General features: G+C 51.0%; 6 protein-coding genes across 6 annotated transcripts; 3 read left to right on the top strand and 3 right to left on the bottom strand.

Annotated features, from left to right (window-relative positions):
- Positions 1 to 258: 258 nt before the first annotated feature.
- UHO2_01408 (uncharacterized protein) lies at positions 259 to 4,872 on the bottom strand (the record flags this gene model as incomplete). The annotated part of the gene is made up of 1 exon (XM_041553875.1): positions 259 to 4,872. One exon carries the CDS (start codon positions 4,870 to 4,872, stop codon positions 259 to 261), a length of 4,614 nt encoding a protein of 1,537 aa, XP_041409809.1.
- A 5,273-nt stretch (positions 4,873 to 10,145) lies between these two features.
- Positions 10,146 to 11,693, top strand: UHO2_01407 (uncharacterized protein; the record flags this gene model as incomplete). The annotated part of the gene is made up of 1 exon (XM_041553874.1): positions 10,146 to 11,693. The coding sequence occupies one exon, from the start codon at positions 10,146 to 10,148 to the stop codon at positions 11,691 to 11,693; it is 1,548 nt and encodes a 515-aa protein (XP_041409808.1).
- A 336-nt stretch (positions 11,694 to 12,029) lies between these two features.
- On the bottom strand, positions 12,030 to 13,466 carry UHO2_01406 (uncharacterized protein; the record flags this gene model as incomplete). The annotated part of the gene is made up of 1 exon (XM_041553873.1): positions 12,030 to 13,466. One exon carries the CDS (start codon positions 13,464 to 13,466, stop codon positions 12,030 to 12,032), a length of 1,437 nt encoding a protein of 478 aa, XP_041409807.1.
- Positions 13,467 to 14,461: 995 nt separating this feature from the next.
- Positions 14,462 to 16,744, bottom strand: UHO2_01405 (uncharacterized protein; the record flags this gene model as incomplete). Its single annotated transcript, XM_041553872.1, has 1 exon — positions 14,462 to 16,744. The coding sequence occupies one exon, from the start codon at positions 16,742 to 16,744 to the stop codon at positions 14,462 to 14,464; it is 2,283 nt and encodes a 760-aa protein (XP_041409806.1).
- Positions 16,745 to 18,343: 1,599 nt separating this feature from the next.
- Positions 18,344 to 20,200, top strand: UHO2_01404 (putative Serine/threonine-protein kinase gad8; the record flags this gene model as incomplete). The annotated part of the gene is made up of 2 exons (XM_041553871.1): positions 18,344 to 18,365; positions 18,489 to 20,200. The coding sequence occupies 2 exons, from the start codon at positions 18,344 to 18,346 to the stop codon at positions 20,198 to 20,200; spliced, it is 1,734 nt and encodes a 577-aa protein (XP_041409805.1).
- Positions 20,201 to 20,534: 334 nt separating this feature from the next.
- Positions 20,535 to 21,644, top strand: UHO2_01403 (uncharacterized protein; the record flags this gene model as incomplete). The annotated part of the gene is made up of 1 exon (XM_041553870.1): positions 20,535 to 21,644. One exon carries the CDS (start codon positions 20,535 to 20,537, stop codon positions 21,642 to 21,644), a length of 1,110 nt encoding a protein of 369 aa, XP_041409804.1.
- Between the last annotated feature and the right edge of the window lie 51 nt (positions 21,645 to 21,695).

Here is a 21,695-nt window from a genome sequence, read left to right as displayed (position 1 = left end):
TGTTCTCCCTTTCGAATTGCTTTCCAGGTATTGTTTCTGTATTGGCGGGTGTGAAGAGTCTAGAGAGCCGGTCGTGGAGCTTGCATGTCGCGAGGTATCATCAGCAAGAACAGAAGAATCAAGCGGATTACGAGAAGAGATGAGGCTGCATTTGAGAACCGAACAAAGAAAAGAATAAAAGTACAAAGCCTAACTCGTCGGTGCACAAGACGGGTACAAAGTCGAACCAGACGAAACAAAGGAACCCAGGTGAGAGGTTTAAGGATCGCTAACAGGTCCCAAACTAGCCCCGACACCTGAGGTGGTGGATTGAGGATTGCTTGCGGTCCAAGCATTTGCGAAATCGGTAAAATCGTATAGAGGGGCACCTAGGAACTGTTCCAATCCGAAACCTGCGCTTGGAGTTCCAACCGACATTACACCTTGTTGCTCAACCTCTTGTGCTTCGGGACTCGCAAACACCTCTGAGTTCTGCTGAGTATAGTCCCTAGTCTTGGGACGGGGCGAGGCATTGTTGGAAGCCATGCTACTAGGTGTAGGATAAGCAGCATTATGCTTTGATGAGTCAGCTTCGTTGGTATTGTTAAAGAATACGTTGGGGCTGAGGAAAGGTGTGAGGCCGCTATGCATAGATTGAGGTGTGGGGGGCAGATTGTTGGATGGCGTACCGAATTGCATGAGATGCTGGGTTTGTGCTGGCGAGGGAGCAGTCTTAGCACTCGCATCAAAACCTGCGCTGGTGTTGGTGTTGGTGTTGGTCGGGGGCTGAACCATCGCCGCTGCCGGAGCCTGCGCTTGTGCTTGACCCGGAGCAGAAATACCATTCGCACCTTGCGTAATGATCCAGTTCCAGAACGAATCCATATCTGTCGCTGCAGCATTCGGCGCCTGACCAGTCGGAGAGCTAGCCTGCGTTGTCGAAGCACCAGCACCACCAACAGCAGCAGCAGCAGCCATATTACTGTTGTTAATCGCAGCAAGATCCGAACCTACAAAGTTGTTCGACTGCAAAGAATGCTGCTGCCTCCTAATAGCCTCTTTCGTCAACAGAGGCTCGCCGAAGCTAGAGACACTAGTGTTATCAGTACCATCACTACCACCAAACGCCGAGCCAGAAGCCTTGTCGTCCAGACCCGAAACATCCGACGATATGGACGCCGAACGCTCCTCGTGACCCGAAGACAGGCTGATATCGGTCGAACTACCGGGCGAGTTCTGTACCTGTTCCAAGAAGGCAGCCAGATCAAAGGTCTGACCGTCAGGAGGAGTGATCGGGTTGCTGAGCATAAGATCGACACCGTTGGGTGGCACAAGACGATTGGTGAGGTCGTTGTTGTTGTTGCTGATGCCATTGCTGGTACCGTCGAACGAGAAGAGGTGGTTGGGGAACGACATGGTCTGCATCATTTGTGGGAATGAGACGTCGTCAGGGTTATTGTTGTTGCCACTGCCGCTGTTGCCAACAGTACCGGACATGGAAAGAGGGCTAGGTCCAGAAGTGGGAAGAGTGGTGTTGTTCATACGGAACAACGAGGCATCGTCCTTGAGAGCGGTCACACCGTTCACCTCCAAAGCATGTGCGTTCTCAGCACCAGAAAGCGATCGAACAGCAGCCATAGTAGCTTGACGCTTGGAAGGATCATCGGTGAAAGAAGCAGCAGCGGCAGCAGCACCACCACCACCACCATCATCACCTCCTCCTCCTCCTCGACGTTGCTGAGCGTTACCATCCTCACGCGTCGCCAGTGCAACCCTCTGTGCAAGGCTCAACAAGTTCTTCCTACGCCCACCACCCGAGACCCCACCAGCACCTTCCTCATCACCAGCATCGACATCCATCTGACGCTTCCTCTTCGGCTTAGCTACCTCCTGAGGCGCAGTACCATCCTTTCGTGCCAACGCAGCGTTACCTGCCTGCCATCGCTCCTCTTCCTCCTCCAACAAGGCCTCGATAACACGGATACACTTCTTGGCAGCACAATCATTGCCGTCTACCTGCTTGAGAGCACGAATAGCCTCCGTGATCTCCGAACGCACCGAAACTCGATGATCCGCAGTCGGTCTCGTATGAAGCAAGTGCAAGGCCAACACAATAGCCGCCGAGAAACTCTGCATAAGGTTGACCCAGAGTCGATCGATGACGGTACATCTCGATCGGATCTTCTTCTGCATGTCCAAGATGGAGCGCGCGAGCAAGACACAGTTGGTGCGCGACTCTTTACGACTCGACAAATTGGGTCGGTGAATACGCAACAGCTTGCTAAAGACAGCTTGCTGGAGCAACCATCTTTGCACTTCGATACAAGTGACACGACCGATCTCGGATCCGACCTTGAAGAAGCTCGGTGCATTCTCCAACACGCCTCGGTAGAGGATATCGAGACGCTGTGCTTCAGCACAAGCAAGACGACGATCGCCACCGTTGGTAGCCGCGTGGAGCTCCCTTCGGAAACGCACATCGACATCTTCCTTGACGACCATGCCAAACTCGAGGTTGGACAAGACGTACGACATCTCGGTAAACTCCTCGCGCGGTCTGGGCGCAAGCAAAGGTGTCATCATGAGATCGTCATCATTGTAGTTACCCGGAAGTGGAGTGTTGAAGTGCTCGGTGCGAATGATGTAATCCTTCGAGCATCCAGTACCGGCAGCACTCCAATCACGGAAGACAAGTGCCCACCAAATACGCTTAGCAATTTCCCTACGAATGATGGTCGAAGACGGCTCGCCAGCACGCGGCTGCTTGTCCAGATCACCAAGACGATGCAAGCCCATCTCCTGCGCATTCGTGATAGCGATACGCAAGAGAGTAATGTTGGTGGAGCCTGAGTCAGTCTCACCACCACAGTTGGCACCCGAGACCGAGGTGAACAGATAGAGGAGCAAGATGGCCTGGATGACGCTCATGCTGGTCGAATTGAGGAAGTTAGACAGGACGAGGCACGTCTTGGCCGCCGAGTGCCATGCGTGGATGGTCTTGCCGTCGAAGAGGTGGTTAGCAGGTTGCCATTCGTCTTTCGGCTTGCATGGGTAGAAACGAAGACCCAAAGCAAGGACGGTGAGAAACATAGCGAGCCAGCCCGGATCAACGTGGTTGACAACACGAGCACGCTTCTCGACCGAGTCCATTGCATAGAAAGCCTCCATCTCACGCTTGAGACATGGAATGTGAACAACATGACCAGACAGATAACGAACGCGAGACTCGTACACCTCGATGAGCTGGTAAGCCATCTGCTTCGAGGGCAAACTCGAGCATATCGCGCGCAACACAGCCTCTCGTTCTGTACGTGGCCCAACGAGGAAAGGCTTGCCTTCTTCCGCGGCCTTCTTCTTGTCCTGTTCGAGCAGAACTTCGGCAGCAGCCCAAGCCCAACCCATACCCCAACCAAAGAGAGTGTCAGGTCCGCTCTTGCATTTGAGCAAGCCCGTGTTTGAGGTGGCGAGCTTACACGCCTCGGTCAAAGGCGAAGGCTCTTTGGACAAAGGCTCGTTGTTCTTGAGACATTTGTAGTCATTGGTGTGATCCGTGTTGCCGCGCTGAATGCTCTGGGATGAGTTGCCGCTATCATCATCGCGAGGGGTGCGACAGGCACAAGGAGGCTGGCCGATGCTGGTTTCGTCCACGTCAGATACAGCGGTGGATAGTGGCAGGGCCGTGGCGACGTAGCCATGCCCACCGGACGTCGAGATCGGAATTGCACTTGAGGCAGACTCATTGGGACAAGCCGATGGTGCGGCTTGGTCGAGAGACATGAGCCCAACTTCCTTGTCCTTTTGCAGACATCGCTCGAAGCGTTCGACGACGGCGGGGCCTCCCATCTCCGCCTCCTTTTCCTTTTGCAAGCAGTGCTCAAACTTCTGGCCCGTGGCAAGTTCATGATTGTTGGCGGTACCAGGGGCGGATTTGAGTGAAGGGCAGCCACCGTCAGCACCCTTGACCCAGCGTGAGTCGGGACCTCCGTCCATAGCAAGGCGTTCGAGAACCATAGCAGCATCTTCAGTGTCACTGTCCATCTCCCTCCTCGATATTGGCATGTTGGTAGTTCGGAGATGTCTACTGGGCGAGATCCTCTGTTCGGAAGCACGAGGGCTAGATGGCGCCGTGTCATCCTCTTCGTCACTCTCATCAGTATCCTCGGGCGGACCATGCGGTGATACTGAGGAGTGATGTGTGGAGTTAGGGAAAGAGCCGGATCGGTGACCGGAAAAGAAGCTTGCTGGACTAGAACCTGAGGAGACGCGAGTAAGATCAAGCTCGGCGGGGTTCGAGCCACTTGCAGACCTGTAGACGTTCCAGTTGGCAGAGGCAGGTGGTGACGAGGCAGCAAAGGCATTCGCATTGGATAGAGGTATCTGCCCTGCTAGCAAAGCTTCGACCTGAGCGAGACGAGCTTTGATGGCTTCGACCTCAGCCGGAGGCGGGCTGCCAGTAGCTTGAGCGGCGTTAACCTGGTCTTTGGCGGTGGAGATGGCAGCGCTGAACTGACTGTAAACAGCTGAACCGGGCGAGAGGGGATCGTAAGGGTTGGGCTGCTGCTGCTGGGTATATTGCTGTGATTGGTTGGAGCGAGAAGCATTTTCGTGAACGATCTTGGGTTTCTGTTCGATACGACACTGATCTTGTTCGCCTCGCTTGATACATTGGTTGCATGGAACGACGCGGTCGCACTTGATCTTCTTCTCTCGACACGAAACACAGGATACAGCCTGTCGGTTGCGACGCTTAGGAGGTGGTCGAGTGCCGTCCAGCTGCTGCTGTTGATGGATGTGCGTGTGGGAGTGGTTGTGCTCCTGTGCTGTGTGAGAAGGCTGTTGTGATAAGGGCAACATATTGGCGTCATTGGCCATGTTGAAGTCGTAGCTGTTCATGGCGAATGAGGGATCGGTGTTGAGCGAAGGAGCGAGAGAAAGCTGGGTAGTGATAGTATCAGTTGACGCTAGGCAGGGATTCTGAGGTCAAGACGAGATCAACGGAACGAGAAAGACGAAACAGAGACGAGCTGACTGGAATGATTGGCTCTGATGGGGGTATCAAAACAGGCTGGTCGGCGGTCGATACTGGTAGTCCTGCTTGGTTGCAGGAGGTCGGATCCCAACGATGGACGATTGGTGCAACAAAGCACCGAAAGGGCGCGGTTGAGAAGACGCTATCGATCAATGGTAAAGACGTCGATCAGCGGCCATGCAAAGCTTTGCTGAGAGAGAGAGAGAGAGAGAGAGAGACAACGACGGTGAGAAAGAAAAGGATGGAGTGATGGAATATGGAAGGACGATTAGGACAGAGCGAGGAATCGAGTGTAGCAAAAGCCATAAACTGAGCCACACTTTTGGACTGGCCTTGCAATTCAATTATTGCGCGAGCAAAACGAGACAGGCACAGCACCCTGAACGCATGCCTTTCTTGCTTTCAGGTTCTCAGGCAGCAGTGGAGCTGTCAAAGGAAAATAAGATAGATATAAAATCAAATACAAATACAAATACAAATCAAGATAAAAATAAAAAAATAAAAAAGATGGGAATTCAATGACCTCCTCATCTCCTGAATCTGCTCACATCTGTTTCGGTTCCGAGTCATATCTTGTCTACTGCAACAACGGCAGCACATCCGCACGACAAGCAAGGCACGGGGCACACTGTGAGCTGGCTGAATTCATGCTTCTGGTCAAGGTTGCCGAGATGCAAAAGTAAAAGTGTTTGAGTCAACGGTGGCTGCTTGCCAAGGAAAGATGGCGAAGGACAACGAAGCCAAACGAAGAAGAGCAACGACGCAAACAAGCGAGATTCTAAACAACCCTCTCTCACCCTTTCAAACGGCGACATGAACGGCTCTCCAAATGCCAGGAACATGCTGATCTGCCGGGACAGAGGACATGCGTGTGTATATGGAGGTGTGCGGTGTGCGGTGTGCAATGTGGCTTTTCGCTTTCGGATTCAGCTTCGGATCCGACCCAAGACGCAGAGGCTGCACACACACACACACACACATGCGAGAAGCAAGCATGAAGGCTTTACCAGCAGCAGCTGCACGAAGGGCAATTCACAGACAGCAACAATGTCGACAGCAGTCACTAGGAAGGGAAAGATAAGTGAGGCATTTGAACAAGAAAGTGGCTTGCTCTTGTCGCTTGCTTGCTTGCAATACGGGAGAGATGCGCATCCGAAGACCCTATCGCGCTCCAAGACACATTCGGAACCCGCCGCCGCCGCCGCCAATCTCAACTGTGCACCTAATCCATCAGGCGGTATGTCCGCCGTTCATTCGCACAGACACACACACGATCGGCTCATATGGGATCCCACACTCGCCTCCTTTCTATCTCAACAAGAATAGCATGCTGCCGTTTCTGTTGTTGCAGGATGTCGCTTGTGCAACTCTTTTTTCTTTTGTTTTTCTTTTCTTTTGTTTGACGGCGGGATGAGGTCCCTGTGGAAAAGCAGAGAGGAGGCGAGTTCGGCTCGAGTTTCCCATGGAGCTGATAAAGCTTATTTTGACGACATCCCGGGGTTAAGGAACCACGGAGATTGCGACCTTTGGCATCAGGCGAGGGATGAATTACAGATCAAGGCCCGATTTAATTTCAAAGGAAACACAAGAAACTGTTGAAAAGTGAAGACGTTTAATCCCGATAACTGGCGATCGGGGAGAGTCTGAGTACGATGTCACTGCTGCTAGAAGACAGAAACATATACAGCATGCATGTAAACTGTCCCATAATTTTACATGTCACCATACATCACTCTAATGCTCAATAGCTATAAGTTGTATTGCCACACTGTCTGATATCATCTGAAAGTCCTGCTTCTTCTCTCCAAGACTGTGTAATTGATATTGACATTGACTAAAAAAATTGTGCTATGAAGAAGAGCCAATTTTTTATATATTGTGGGACAGTTTATGGAGCATGCTCCCAAATAGCAACACCACTCCATTCCTGACCTTGTGGGCTTTTGACTACAATGAAACTTGCAATGTAACTTGGTGGGCACCTTCATACACATCAAAAGTAGTGATGTGGAAAGTTTCAGCTCAATCAGATGACTGTGAGTGATCCAGCAGCACTTCCAGTCTGACACCATCATATCTATACCATCATGCCAAAAACCACCCCAGAGAGGTGCCAATTGGCACTCTTTCACATCCAAAATGGGGAATCTATCCATTCAGTTGCAGAACAACTTGGTATGAGCAAGTCTACAGTGAATTGCATCAGCAAAAGCACCTCTGTGTCACAGGGTCAGAAGGATAGCGCAAGAGAGTGTGCCAAATTGATCAACAGCAGTCATGGGAATGTCATGCAATGGAGCAGTATATGAAGGGTGTGCAATGGATCAATATATGAAGGGAGTGCCAGATTGATCAGTGCTGAACCAATGGGGATCAATGAGATTAATTGGGCTGGCAGTGCATATGAATTATGAGATCGATCGAACCCTGGGTTCCAGATTAATCTCATCAGGGATTGGGTGGAATCAGTCAGATCAGTATGCTTCAACAAGTCGGCCGATATGAGCAAGTACTAGGAGCTGTGTCGAAGTGACCACATGACCAAGGGGTTTGATCATGAGGTTCAACAAGTGGCTAAAGGGATTCACAGGATAAAGTTGGGAAGGAGCAGTGTCAAAAGGGGGCATCACACATCATCAGGCAGAAGGAGAGCATGAAGGCAAGAGGGCAGTGTTGCATAACCCTTATGCTGTGCAAATGGTAGGGGTGCAGTACCAATGGGATTGATGCCAGCAGGACAAGACAGTGTCAAACAGGGGACAAAGGCCCCTCAAGAGGAGCAGGATAGGTGTTGTGGGCAACACCAATTGAATGCATAAATACTCTCATTCTACCATAGCATACAAGTGGATCCCCATCATCTCTATACTATACTACTTACTCTAACTACTTACTCAGTTATGTACCATTGCAATAGCAGTGCTCTTGCAACAACTCTCAACATGTGTGTTGTATCACCATTAGTTGACAACTGTAGGTGGTGTTCTTCAACACTAGCAGTCCAGTGCCCTTGCTGTAGGCAGTGTTCTTCAACACTTGCAGTCCAGTCCCTTGCTGTAGGTGGTGTTGCTCAACACTTGCAGTCCAGTCAGTTATTGTAGGCAGTGATTCACACCTGCAGTCCAGTAACTCCTGTCCTCTGTAGGTGATTAGCATATTGCAGTCCAGACAATGTCCAAGAGCATTATCAACAGTACTATGAACACTCATACTGTAGGAGAGGGTGTATCACCCACTCACCAATGAACAATGTTTGTGCTGTGCAACCTCTGAACAGAGTGTTCAAGGTGGTCAGTTGAGACTTACCAGGCAGTGATGCTTGGTTACATTTAGGTGAAACATATCAAGTAGACCTTACTCAATCAACCTCATCTATACCAAACAAATAACACCCAAAACTAGTCTCTGGCACACGACCGCTTACACTCTGCTGATGTTCCAAAGTCAAAGGGGGGCTGGCTGAGAAAACTCCAGCCTCATCATGTTCACTTCCTGGATCACTATTTCAAGCTCAATTCAACCTCCACAGTCAGGAAAGCATGTCATGCACTGCAGGAGACATTTCAAATCAAAGCATGCCCAACCACAGTAAGAAAAGCACTTCATTACTGTCATTACAAAGCATGAAGGTTAGTGAAAAAACCAAAGCTACTCAAGAGACATTGCAAAGCCTATTTCAAATTTGCTAATGAGCACAAGGACATGACTGTTGAGGATTGGAAGAATGTGGTATGGTCCAATGAGACAAAGATCAACTTCTTTGGACTGGATGGTAAGCAGTTCTGTTGGATTAAGAATGCCAGCTTCAACAGCAAGCTTGTCAGGCCAATGGTCAAGTTCAGCAGCAGCTCCATCATGAACTGGGGCTGTATGATGTGGGAAGGGGTGGGAGGTATGTGCTTGGTGCTGGGTCAATGAATTCAGACCAATACATTGATATCTTGAATGACAAGCTTTTAAAAACAATCTCAGATTTGCAGCTTCAGCATGCATACACTGACATCATGTTTCAGCAAGACAATGACCTGAAACACATGTCAAAGAAGACAACAACATGGTTGGAAAGCATTAGCATTAAGGTTATGCAATGGCCAGCACAGTCACCAGACTTAAACCTGATTGAACACCTCTGGCACCATCTCAAAATGCAACTTTCACAGTATAGTACATTTGCAAAGTCCAGGGATGAACTGCTCAAGAGATGTGAAGCTGAATGGACAGCGATCACTCCAGAGACATGTAGGACACTAATAGAGAGCATGCCAGACTGCATCAAGGCAGTTCTGGAGGCCAAAGGAGGGAATACAAAGTACTAAGGTGTTCTTGAGGAGTGCTCCATAAACTGTCCCACAATAAATAAAAAATTGGCTCTTCTTCATAGCACAATTTTTTTTAGTCAATGTCAATATCAATTACACAGTCTTGGAGAGAAGAAGCAGGGCTTTCAGATGATATCAGACAGTGTGGCAATACAACTTATAGCTATTGAGCATTAGAGTGATGTATGGTGACATGTAAAATTATGGGACAGTTTATGCACATGCTGTATACTCAATTGACTAAGGAAAGAATGTGGTGGTAGCCTCGAGCTCTCCGCTTGATATATTTACAAACTATCAGCATATGCCAAAGGTGGGAGCATTCCACTTAATGACAATGTGTGTCAACGAGCGGGACTAAGTTGTATCCGATCTCTAATGAGATCGGCTCTGTCCGATCTCTGATCAGATCTACTTCGCCCGATCCCTCTCGCATCGTCTCATGTCAGCTTACATCATCATATTGGATTGTTTACTTTCAGCAGAAACGCGCCGCAAATTGATGCATTTGTTAGGCCTTGCGGTTGAGTTCATACGCACGACACTCAACGCGTCAAGGGCTTGATGCGCGATGAAAGCAGATCGAAGTGTGAGTTTGGGAGGTTCAACTTAGCCCCTGTGTTGCACACACGCTCACACTTTGGCCCAAGGAAAGACACACACACACACACACAACAACGCGCGTGGAAATCCATCATCCGGAACTCGGAAGTGAGTGTTGGACTTGACTTCTATTTGCACTTTCAATTCATCGTCCTCATCCGTGCCTCTTCCTTAGATCGACAACAACTCCAGCAACGCTTCACAGCTCATCGACAATGAGCATCATGGAAAGCATGCAATCCGGCGGGGTAGCATCGCTCAAGTCGGCCGCCGCCATCAAAGCCAGTCAACCTCGAAGAAACCGCATACGTCGAGGACAGAAACTCGATGAAGTGGTCTCCATGTCCGAGCAACGGCTCAGCCAGATCGCTTCAGGCAACACTGAGGGCAAAGCATCATCTTTTTCCTCCCCTCCATCTGGCCCAGGCGCTCCAGGTCTCTCTGCCTCTTCCTCGTTATCAAACGCTGCTGGAGGAGACAGCCCCTTCCAACTCCAAGAGTATCTCGCTATGCTCGTCCGTCGCGATCCACACAACGTTGAAGCCATCACCTCTCTCCCCACCGAAGCCGACGTCGAACTCCTTACCACTACCGACAAAGGTATATCCAAAGACGACTCTCCCCCAACCTCCTCCTCCTCCTCCGACGATGACTCCATCTTCCAAAGCGTAGACACAGACATTTGGGTCTACGAACAACTCCGTCGCCTTATCCTCGACCTTACCACCCCCTGGCTCACCTCCCTCCAACTCGAATGCGACAAACATCTCCGGCCCTCCACCTGTGCAGCTATGAACGCAGGCGATTGGATGTACCTATGTGCTTCCCACGGAGAAGAAAAGCAATGCTGTGCGATCGACTATATGGTTCACACCCTCGACGGCGCAACGTCCTTACTCAACTCCGCGAGGCACTTCCCAAGTAGAACCTACGTGCCGAATACGAGTTTGAGGCACTTTGGGAGCATTGCAAGAAGGTTGAGTCGGATCTTTGTCCATGCTTGGTGTTACCATAAGGATGTATTCTTGGCTTGTGAGGCAGAGACGAGTTTGTACGAAAGGTTTTATGTTTTGGTGGAGAAATATGATTTGACTGCGACGGATAATCTTCCGCCCCGGCCGGGGCATGGAGGCGGTGGTGAGAAGCATGGTTTGGGGGATGCAGGGGAGGGGGAGGAGAAGGAATTTTCAAGGGGTGCACCACCAGCACCGTTCACATTGAACGGTACAACAGCGAAGAGGGAGAGGAGTGGTACGGCTGCTTTGCGATCGCTTCTTACTCAACAGCTCAGCCAGCCACGGAAAGAACCAGCACCAACAGCAGCAGCATCGACAGCACCTGCAGGGTCAGAAGTGGATGCAGTGGGGTTAGTGCCTCCACCAGCACCCAGTCCCCGTCCAACAGCTATTTTGAGCAGGCCAGACCACGAAGAAGGTGATCAGGACAATGCTCCTGCTTGGACAACCTTTGCTCGGCAGTCCCGAAGTGAAGATGTTGAGGACGAGGACGAAGATGATGATGCGGAAGAAGAAGCTGCTACGGGGGGTGATTCGGATGATCAGACACATAAGATCGGTCAGAAGGGTGAAGATGATGATGCGACGATCAATCTTTGTAGCTCTGGATCGATCGGTGGTCTCTCATCTGTCGGTGTCTCTAATGAGACTACGAAGAAGGAATATAAAGACAAGGTGGACGCGCTCGACGCAAAGAAGAGCGAGGAGAAGAGTGAAGAGAAGGATAGCACTACCGCCTCTGTCTAGGTGGTACGCGGTTAGTGATCTCGGAAGAAAGACTCAGCAACGGGTTTTAATGATCTCTATTATTGTTGAAATGGACACTTCTATATTTTTTCACCACACCAATCTCTGTGCCTGCTTGTGTGGTGCCATGTGCAGATCTATGATTGAATGACGGAGCAAGAATGGGTGCGAGCTAAAAATACAGTTGTGAGAAGAAGAAAGCAAAGTCGACCGGGCCCTGGCCTTGATGTCTAGAGCGGGCTCGAGTGTCAACGTCATGAATCTATAGTGATGCAAAATAATGGGGATGTTGTTCCAGAAACCAATAAACAAAGGCAAAAGATAAAACACCCATGCTCAAAGCAGCGCAGCCAACGCAGCCACCCCGCTCACCCCCAACGCCAACCACACCGTACCAGACGGCATTCCACCCTTCGCCCCGTTGGTGATCGACTTCCTACTCGGAGTCTTGGCCCCCACCACACCATTACTAGCTGGCGCCCTTGCATCAGTCCCATCACTGTACCACTGTTTCAACCACAACGTCTCTACACCAGGATCACTCGTTATGATCTTCCAATCTTGATGTCCCGTACCTTGCACCCATCTAACCAAACTGTTTTTCGGCAGCACCCCTTCTTTCCCCGTACTCCCCGGCAGCATAGGGATTACTTGTTGCGTCCAATACCACATCTTATCCAAATGATCGAGGCCTTGTGTGTTGGGTGAACAACTGTCTAAACCTGCATTGTCATCTTTCATGCCAACAAGGTAGAAGATGGTTCGGCTGAGATAGCGCGAGATCAACATTGGAGTTGAAAGCTGTTCCGGACCAGAGGTGTAGTAGGTGGGGAGGGTACCGTTGAGACCGTATTTGTATTCGGAATAGGTGTTGGTGCAATCCCGACCGATTTTGCGGGGACGATCGCCGGAAAGATAGACGAAAGAATTGGGGGAGGAGATCCAGAAGATGATACGGCTGTCTTCGGTTGCGTCGTTTCTGAATGTCGCATATCGGTTGGTGAGTTGGGCTCCGAGAGAGAAGCCTGCGACAACAACTTTGCGGAGATGAGGGAACCGTTCTCGATCGAGAAAGAAAGCTACTGCGGCGTCTAGTGCTTCGAAACTACCCGCGCCATCAGCGTTTGATGGTTCGTATGCGGTTTGTCCATCTCCCCATTCGACCGATTTCCAAATCATCACTTCTGTCGTACTAACCTTCTGCAAGGGAATTGTATGTCTACCTCTCTTTTCCCTCATCCTCCTCTGAGGCGAACCAGTGTGTAGCACAGCATGGCGTCGACCAGTAGGAGTAACAGCAGTATCTTGGGTAGTCGTCACCGCATTTCCGGCATCCAACGTCGGATCGAACGGATAGGCTCCCTCATCAGCAGTATTGAAAAACATCGGTGCCATCACAACCACTTGATCCCTATCGAAACTTCCACCTGATGCAGCACGTTTAGCGGAGAGATCGGCGTAAATCCACTGATTCCATGCATCGCGGTTCTCGCCGTGGATCTGGATGACGGCTCTTATGATTTTGGATGGGTCATAGTCGGAATCGATGTAGTGGAAAAGTGTGCCGGAACCAGGAGACGCGACGATGGTGGAATTGTCGATTCGCGCACCGTCTATGTCGGGGAGAGAGGTCCAGCCGTCTTCTGGGTTCGGGTCGCCTGCGAGGTAGATGCCAGGGTCTGATCTGGGTGAGAAGTTGGTCGAGGATGATGCTGCAAGGGTGGGAGTGGATAGGAGGAAGAGTGCTGCTGTAGTGGGTAGGAACCACTTCATGGTGGTGAATGTATGTGTGAACGAGAACCGATGCGATGCGAGTCGATATGGTGTGTGTGATGGAGCAGGTAAGCAACGATAAGAGCCTTCTGATTGAACGCCAGCGTCCTTGTCCGAAGAGAGTGCCTTTCCGAACTCCTTTTGTCTTTCTTCCCGGTGCGAAACGCCCAAGCCAACGAGCCAGTAGTAGCGTGAGGGGTGGAGCAACAACGATAAGGAGAAGACGATGCAGTAGAACAGGGAGAACAAAGAGGAAAAGGCATGATTTCGGTAGAGCCGAAGAGTATCACAAATCACGTCGGCGGCACGTTCTAATGTGACGAAGCTCGGCAGGAACGCCCGAAAAAAAGGGCACTGTAGCACTGTCAGCGGTCAAAGACCCTCGTTCCTATTCTACGCCACAAAAAAAAAAAAAAAAATTAAAATTGCGCTTTTCCTGCTCACAGGACAAGGACTTCCGCTTCCATTCTCCGGTACAGTCTGCAATCCACATACAATCCTGCATTCAGCACCGCCTATCCTGCTAGCGTAGATTGCGTTTCCACGAATAAGATAACGGGATGGTGAGCGCCTCGACAAAATGGAAGCCTGGAAAGCAGCAAGCTAAGCTCTTGGAAATCAAGCTAAAGAAAGTTTAGTTGCGAGCTTTCACCGTCGGCGGCTCGGCGATTCGCCTTATCCTCACAAAAACCTTCAAAGCGTGAATCGGGACAGCCGATCTGCAACAAGCATTCCGCGCCGAAACATGCATCCAGCTACTACCCTCAACACAGCCTTCTCACATCACCACTTCTCACATCGCCGCTTCTCACATCGCCGCTTCTCATATCACCGCTTCAGAACCACTGCTCAGACAATGTTACCAAGTGAATGGATGCGGTTCGGAGGGTATCATTGCAGTTGACAAGGCAAGAGAGTACAATGCGAGATATGCGACCGAGTACAATCCAAGAATAAAACCGGCGTGAGCTCCACGAATGTTGGCAAGGAGCCGTTCAGTCATCGTCGTCCATACTATCGTCGTCGAAGTAACCGAGCTTCTTTCGCATCTCCATCGTCTCAGGGTCCAGACTAATAGCATTCTCATCTTCCCAATCAGCAATATCCTCACCCAGATCGGTACCTTGTGATTCTTCCGCTGCCGACGACATTTGACCGCGCTTGCTGGGTCTGCTGTCTTTTCGCAAAGGATGCGAGGATGGCAGTTCTTCAATGACTTCGACCTGAGAGTCATTGCCGTCTGACTCAAAGTAGCCCTGACCCGTAGTCTGCGAGTTCTTCGCCCTCTTCCCGTTAGCAGCACCGTTCTTGCCACCGTTCCTACCTCTAGTGGCCGCTTCCTCCTCCGCTGACGAACAAGACGATTCGTCACTGCTCTGCTGTCTTCGCCTCTTGCTACTCTTCCTTCCATCCCCACCCTTCTTTCTACTACCCTTCCCACTGCCACCGCCAACCACCTTGGCACCGGGAAAGAGATTGTTCAGCGCATCGTAGTTGATCTTCTTACTGAACTGCTTTTGCTTGAGCATCATCTTGGCGCTCTCTGCAGCGGAAGTGTTGTGCATTGCCGTCGACGCGTCCCGTGGTGCTTTTGGCTTCTTACGCTTGTATGGCTCGCGGATGGGGACACCCATCTTCTGATCGTGCTCGAGCTTGAGTTGCTTCTTGAGCGTTTGTTCCATCCAGTCTTTGTTGAACTCCATCCAGACACGTTCTTTGATTTTGACCTCTTCCGGTGACAAGATGAAACGGTCCAACTCTTCTTCGTCGAGATCTGCCAGGTCGTCGACTGGAGCGACACTACGGCGTCTGTTTGCTGTTGCGCTGTCGCCTTCGTTTACAACATTGCTGAGCGCTCCATCCGCATCCTCGCCGAAAGTGCTTTGAACGTCCATACCCAGTCCCCCAAGTGGAAGAAGCTTGCCGGCTTTGCTTATGTCAAGAGCGGGGCCTCTTGTACCTGAAGGCCCGGCCACATTGGCATCTGGGATCGGTCCTTCGACATCAAGAAGCGCGGCACCGTTCAACGAAGATGCTTGCGTGCTGGCAGCAACCTTGCCCACTTTGGCACGTTCTTCGCGTTCGCGTTCCTGCGTCTCGAGTGCTTTGTCGAGTTCCTGTGCCAAACTCTGCTGGAGGTATTGCTGAATCTCGTGTTCTGTAGCTTCATCCACCACCTTCTCGAGTGCAGGATCGATGCTGTCTACATCAATGACTTCCTTCGCGCCGCCGTTGACCGCAGCGTCTTGATCTTCGCCCTCGGCATCCGCATCCGCGTCTGCATCATCGGATTCCTCACTGTTTTGAACGCCTTCGAGCTTGATGTGCTTGTAGTTCTTGCGTTTGCGCTTGTTCGTAGCTGGCTCGCGGGCACGTAGGAATGCTGGTGGTGCATGCTCCTCCTCGAGCCACACATTTCGGAAGTCTTGTACGCTGAGCTGGCCGGTTGGCGTCTTTTTGAACTCCTCCAAACGCGCCTTGAGCGTGACATCAGCAATCTTGACGACCTGGATGATCTCACTGACCGACCGACGGAAGTGATTCATACGCGCAGCGAGCATGAGACAGGCACCGCAGATGCCAGCTGGACGTCGACCTTCTGTGATCCAATCCTTTTGGAATCGGGAGACAAGCCTCGAAGCGTCATATGCCACCTTCTGTGTCTCTTCGCCAAAATCGAGCAGAGCAGCGAAACGTGCAATGTAGATAGAAGGGTCGATCAGCGGTAGTCGAAGGTTGAGAACGCGGATGAGCTTGAGATAGGATCGACCAAGGATGAACACGTTGACCTGGATAGCATCGGCAAAGTCAATAAGCATGTGTGTGGTCTTCTCCATTCGACACGCAACATAGAGACAGCTGGCGACGGTGTATTCGGACTTGCGACCGAGAACGTAGTTCTTGGGCTCATCACCCGTCGCAGCGGAAGCACCACCATCGAGTGCAAGTGTGAAGAAGCGAAGAGCGCGATCCGCGGCGTGCGATGGAATGCGAAGTGCCGAAGCCATGTTGTTGATACCGATACGAGCGTTGGAGATGGTCATCTCACGCGATTCGCTAACGTAGCCACCGCGGAATCCACCAGGCCCGGAAACACGTGCACGAGCCTGATCAGCAGAGATCATGCTACCTTGAATGACAGCACCACCGGCTGAGTTCTCGCCAAAGGTGATGTCGCTGACGATCTGCGACTCTTCGAGTACGACACCACATTGCGAACAGACGGCCTGGTTGTTGGCATAATCGATGGCGGACGAGCCGCAATTTGTGCACTTCATCGTGGATTCCTAGTGGTCGGTGAGAGCGGGCCTTGAGGAGGCCCTACTGGCAGATGGTGTCGATGCCGGCCTTGAGGAGTGTGTTTGAAGAAGAGAGGGGTAAGGAAGCGCTGGTAGCAGTAGCGCCACTTATGAATGTTGCTATGCAGCCCACTGTTTGCTTTCTGAGAGGATGTGGGGCAGCGCGGGTCGCGTAGATTGCTATGACTAGCGTCAAGAAGTGAAGGGAGGCGAGCGAATGTGCTGATCGAGAGAGACGGTTGGCATAGCGACCCTGAGGTGAAGAAAGAGATAGTGAAGGGATTCGCGGGAAAGTCAAAGATCAAAGGTGGGATGGTGTTCGGGAAGGTATGGTAAAGGTGCCAAGGCGGGGACAGGGTGCGAGGATGCTGCTAGTTCGGATGGCAAAAAAAGAAAAAAGTGTCACACCAACGCCAAAATTCCTCACAGGCAGCCGGTCATCAGCGGAACCACGGCAATTCTTTCAGCCTTGTTGCTGCACTGTTGTGAACAGCTGCATACCATCACATTTCTCGTCAAGAAGACCAAAAACGTGTCTTCGCATTTTTCCGTCCAGAGACAAGTTGCCCATCTTCGCCTCTCTGACGCTGCGAAGAGGCTGAATATGGAAATCGGGTAACATTCGATTTTTGCGAGGCGAATAATGTTACGCCTCGGTTAAGACACAAAATTGACATTTCGTCGAAATTCGCTTGAGACTGTCTGCATATTGGTGTCTGTCACACTACCGACCGAGACTTTGGTTGCAATGGACGTGTGTTGGACCTTTATGTTTCGACGCAACCGGAGTTGGATGGGCCTTGTTAGGACCTTTTTTTTTTTTTCTTTTTTTTTTTTTTTCTTTTTCTTTTTTTTTCTTTTCTTTCTTTATTCTTTATTCTTTTTTCTTTCTTTCTTTTCTTTAAGCGCAAACTCTGCTGCAATTGGGCGCTTCTCGTTCTTGTTCTTGGTTCTCGTGGCCCATGCAGAGAGTGACTGCGTCAAAGTCACAAAAAAAAAGTGTGTCTTTCTCCCTTCGCCTCGACCTTCCCCACCTGACCTCGATTCTCGCTCGGCGTAGCGCTTTTGGAACAACGCAAACGCACGCCCAATTCAACCAACTCACTTTGCCATCCTCCTTACCGACTCAGCCTTCCCTTGTCGCTTTCACCATCACTTGCTCTGCATTCATACACCATCGAGATCGATATCGACACCGACGAAACGACGTCAAATAGCTTTTACATTTGGGCAATTGGTAGAGTCGCACAGACCTACGGAGCTGCCCTTTGATCGTTCTGCGTTCGGGCCGCCGCCCTCGGATATCTCGATCTCAAAGTCATCAGCGTCGACTTCCGAAATAGCATCCCACCATTGTGCTTCGACCTCTGCGGCTACGCAAGCACAACACTAGCAAGAAGCAACGTGCCCTTCTCTTCTTTTATCCGATAGTTCGACACGCGTGCGTCTAGACACGGACAAGCACGCTCCGAAGCAGGAGCCACGTATATATAAGTGTAGACTATCTCCCTCCGACCCTTCCAGCACCAACACCTTTGTACAATCCTAGCACCTCATCCACGCTCATAACTATTCAAGATGTCTTGGAAGCTGGGAAAGAGTAAGTATCGATGCCGTTGCCCTTTGCGCATACAACATGTTGGCACAAAGCTTGCACATCTATGCACTGTCCACCTCGGCGCTCCTGGCTGACTTTTGATCTTCCTTGTCACTGGCTTGACAGAATTCAAAGAAGGTGCAAACCTTGGCTCTCGCACACCTCTCGACCGCTCTGCGACACCCACACCCGGCAACCCGGGTGCCGACGCAAGTGCATCTTCGTCCTCTTCCAACCTTCTGGCCTCGTCCGATGGCGCACCTATCCCACGCTCCGGTCTCTTGACCATCCGTGTCATTGATGCTCGTGGCTTGACTCTGCCGCCCGGTATGCAAACACCACCTGCTGTGGCACGAGCTTTGGCACAACACAACCCGAACGCCTCCTCCCTCGCACAATCCTTTGGCGGCGCGCATCGCGAGAACAGGCAGAGCATGCAGCGCAAGCAATGCTGGTGGTTGCCTTACCTTGTTCTCGAGTTCGACAAGAACGAGATTCTCATCGATGCCATTGGTGGTGACGTTCAAGGCCCCACTTGGATGTTCCGTGCCCATTTTGACGTCTCTCGTATCTCCGAGATCAGCTTGCAGACCTACCTGCGATCAGGTGACGGTCACAGCACTCATCAGCCCGAATCGAACGGCGATGGTCAAGGTGACGATGTGATGGGTGTCAGCGATATCTATCTGGGCGGTGTCAAGTTTGTTCCCGACTTTGAGAACCAACGAACCTCCGATGCGTGGTACCCACTTGCTGGCGGCCACGGTCAGATCCACGTCCAGGTTTCCTACAGAAGCGACTCCCGCAGCTCCCTCAACATGGACGCTTTCGAACTGCTCAAAGTCATCGGCAAAGGTAGCTTCGGCAAAGTCATGCAAGTCCGCAAACGCGACACCTCTCGTATCTATGCTCTCAAAACCATCCGCAAAGCTCACATTGTCTCGCGGTCCGAAGTCACCCACACTCTGGCTGAACGCACCGTCCTCGCACAGGTCAACAACCCTTTCATCGTCCCGCTCAAGTTCTCCTTCCAGAGTCCAGACAAGCTTTACCTCGTTCTTGCCTTTATCAACGGTGGTGAGCTCTTCCACCACTTGCAACGAGAAGGAAGGTTCAACGAGGAACGTTCGCGTTTCTACGCTGCCGAGCTGCTGTGTGCGCTCGAGCACCTGCATGGCTTCAACGTCGTCTATCGTGACTTGAAGCCAGAGAACATTTTGCTCGACTACACTGGTCACATTGCGCTCTGCGATTTCGGTCTCTGCAAGTTGAACATGGGCGATCAAGAAACAACAAACACCTTCTGCGGTACACCCGAGTACCTCTCTCCCGAGCTACTCTTAGGGCAGGGCTACACGAAAGCAGTCGATTGGTGGACACTCGGTGTTCTACTCTACGAAATGCTGACTGGTCTACCACCCTTCTACTCAGAAGACGTCAACGAGATGTACCGCAAGATCCTCCAAGATCCCCTGCGATTCGGCGACGAAGTCTCACCGGATGCACGTCACCTTCTTACTCTTCTCCTCAACCGCGATCCAGCTCAGCGTCTAGGAAGTGGCAGTCATGGAGCAGCAGACATCAAAGATCACCCATTCTTTGCCAAGCATATCGACTGGAAGCTCTTACTCGCGAAAAAGATTCCTCCGCCCTTCAAACCTAGTGTTGCTTCGGCGATCGATACCAGTAACTTCGACCCAGAGTTTACGAACGAGCCTCCGATGGATAGCGTTGTGGACGATAGCCACATGTTGTCGGCGACGGTGCAGGAGCAGTTTGTTGGGTTCAGTTATAATGCTCCTAATGCTATGGGCGCTGGTGAGAGTTTGCGTGATTGATACATCGCAAGGCAGGCGGGTTTAGGCTTTCTTATTCTTGGTTTTGTTTAGGCTAGAATCTCGTTTGATTTTCGCAGCATCTTCCGTAGCAGTGTGGCATCAGCTGTGTTCGTGAGTAGCAGAGATTGTGCTTTGTGTGTTTGTGAGTGTGCAAGTGAATGTGGCTGGGAATAAGGTCTGAGGTGCAGATGATGGTGAGTGAAGATCTCGGAATTCGGAAAACTTGACAGACTCCACTTTGTGCACTTTTTTCCTTTGAACCCTGATCAAGAAAACTCCGACCACACCATCATATCCAACACCTCTCTACCGGATCATCGGCTAGACGGCCAACATGGCGTCCATACCTGCGCAGCCTAATGCTGCATCTACCTCATCAACAGCCGTAGCAGAAACAACCATCTCCAACCTCACCACTCGTTTTCCTGGCAAAGTTCAAATCCATCTTCACCCCTCTTCGTCCCTTCCTTCCGCTATCACCTCCCCTTCTGATTCCGACAGACACTCTCCCAACATCAACGCCGATCTCCCAGTACCGTTGCTTTGGACGGTCGAATCACTCAAACTTCTTCGAAGTTACGGTCTAACCGGATCGTTTACTGGTACTTTGGCTCAGTTTCCACAACAAAACATTTTCTTAGGCTTACCGATCCAACTTTTACCCGAAGAAGTAGTTTATCTTCTCCGCCGAGATCTCGCCGTTATTATTGATGAAGCTTCCTCTTACCGACCAAATACGAAGGAGGAGTTGAAAGAAGTAGAAAGGGTCATTGAAGAAGATCGAAAATCTGAACAACTCTCCGCATGGCACGAACGTCAACTACTCCGTGCCAAACACTCCAAATCCCCCCTTAACCCCCTTTCTTCCTCCCCTCCATCCGAAAAAGACCTCAATGGGCTACCATGGCACTACACAATCCCTACAACATCCTCCCACCTCCCCTGGTACGCACCCGTCACATACACAACCCTTTCCTCCATTCAAAGCCTGTTCCCATACCCGACCACAGAAGCAGAGATAGCCAGAGTGGGCTTGTTCGAATATCTTGTGGGGGATAAGGGAATGTGGTGTATGAACGGATTACGTTTTGGGGGCGCATTTGCGGTCTATCCTGGTGATCCGTTGAGATACCATAGTCATTATACTGCTCAATTGGTGTTGGAGAAGGAAAATATTGCTCTGACTTCGTTGGTGGCTAATGGGAGGTTGGGGACGGCGGTTAAGAAAACTCATCTACTGTGCTGTGTCGAGAACTTCGATGCGAAATTGGGGCTGGGGGAGGTTGGGAGTGGGGAGAAAGGAGGAAGGAAAGTATTGAGTAGTTTGCGGGCAGGATTGTTCGATAATGCGCCAAGTAAGGAGGGGGAAGCAGTGAGGGAAGGTGGGAGAAAGTTTGCGGCTTATAATGTGTTTAGTTTGGCTTGGGCTGGGTTTGGTACTTAACCTGACCCTCCTCGCAATAGCACTACAAAGTGTCACCCGGGAGAGCAGCAG

The sequence above is a fragment of the Ustilago hordei genome (assembly GCF_900519145.1).
Source record: "Ustilago hordei strain Uho2 genome assembly, contig: UHO2_contig_02, whole genome shotgun sequence".
Lineage (NCBI taxonomy): Eukaryota > Fungi > Basidiomycota > Ustilaginomycetes > Ustilaginales > Ustilaginaceae > Ustilago > Ustilago hordei.
Note: the sequence above shows the minus strand (reverse complement) of the source record. Positions and strands in the feature narration are given on the sequence as shown.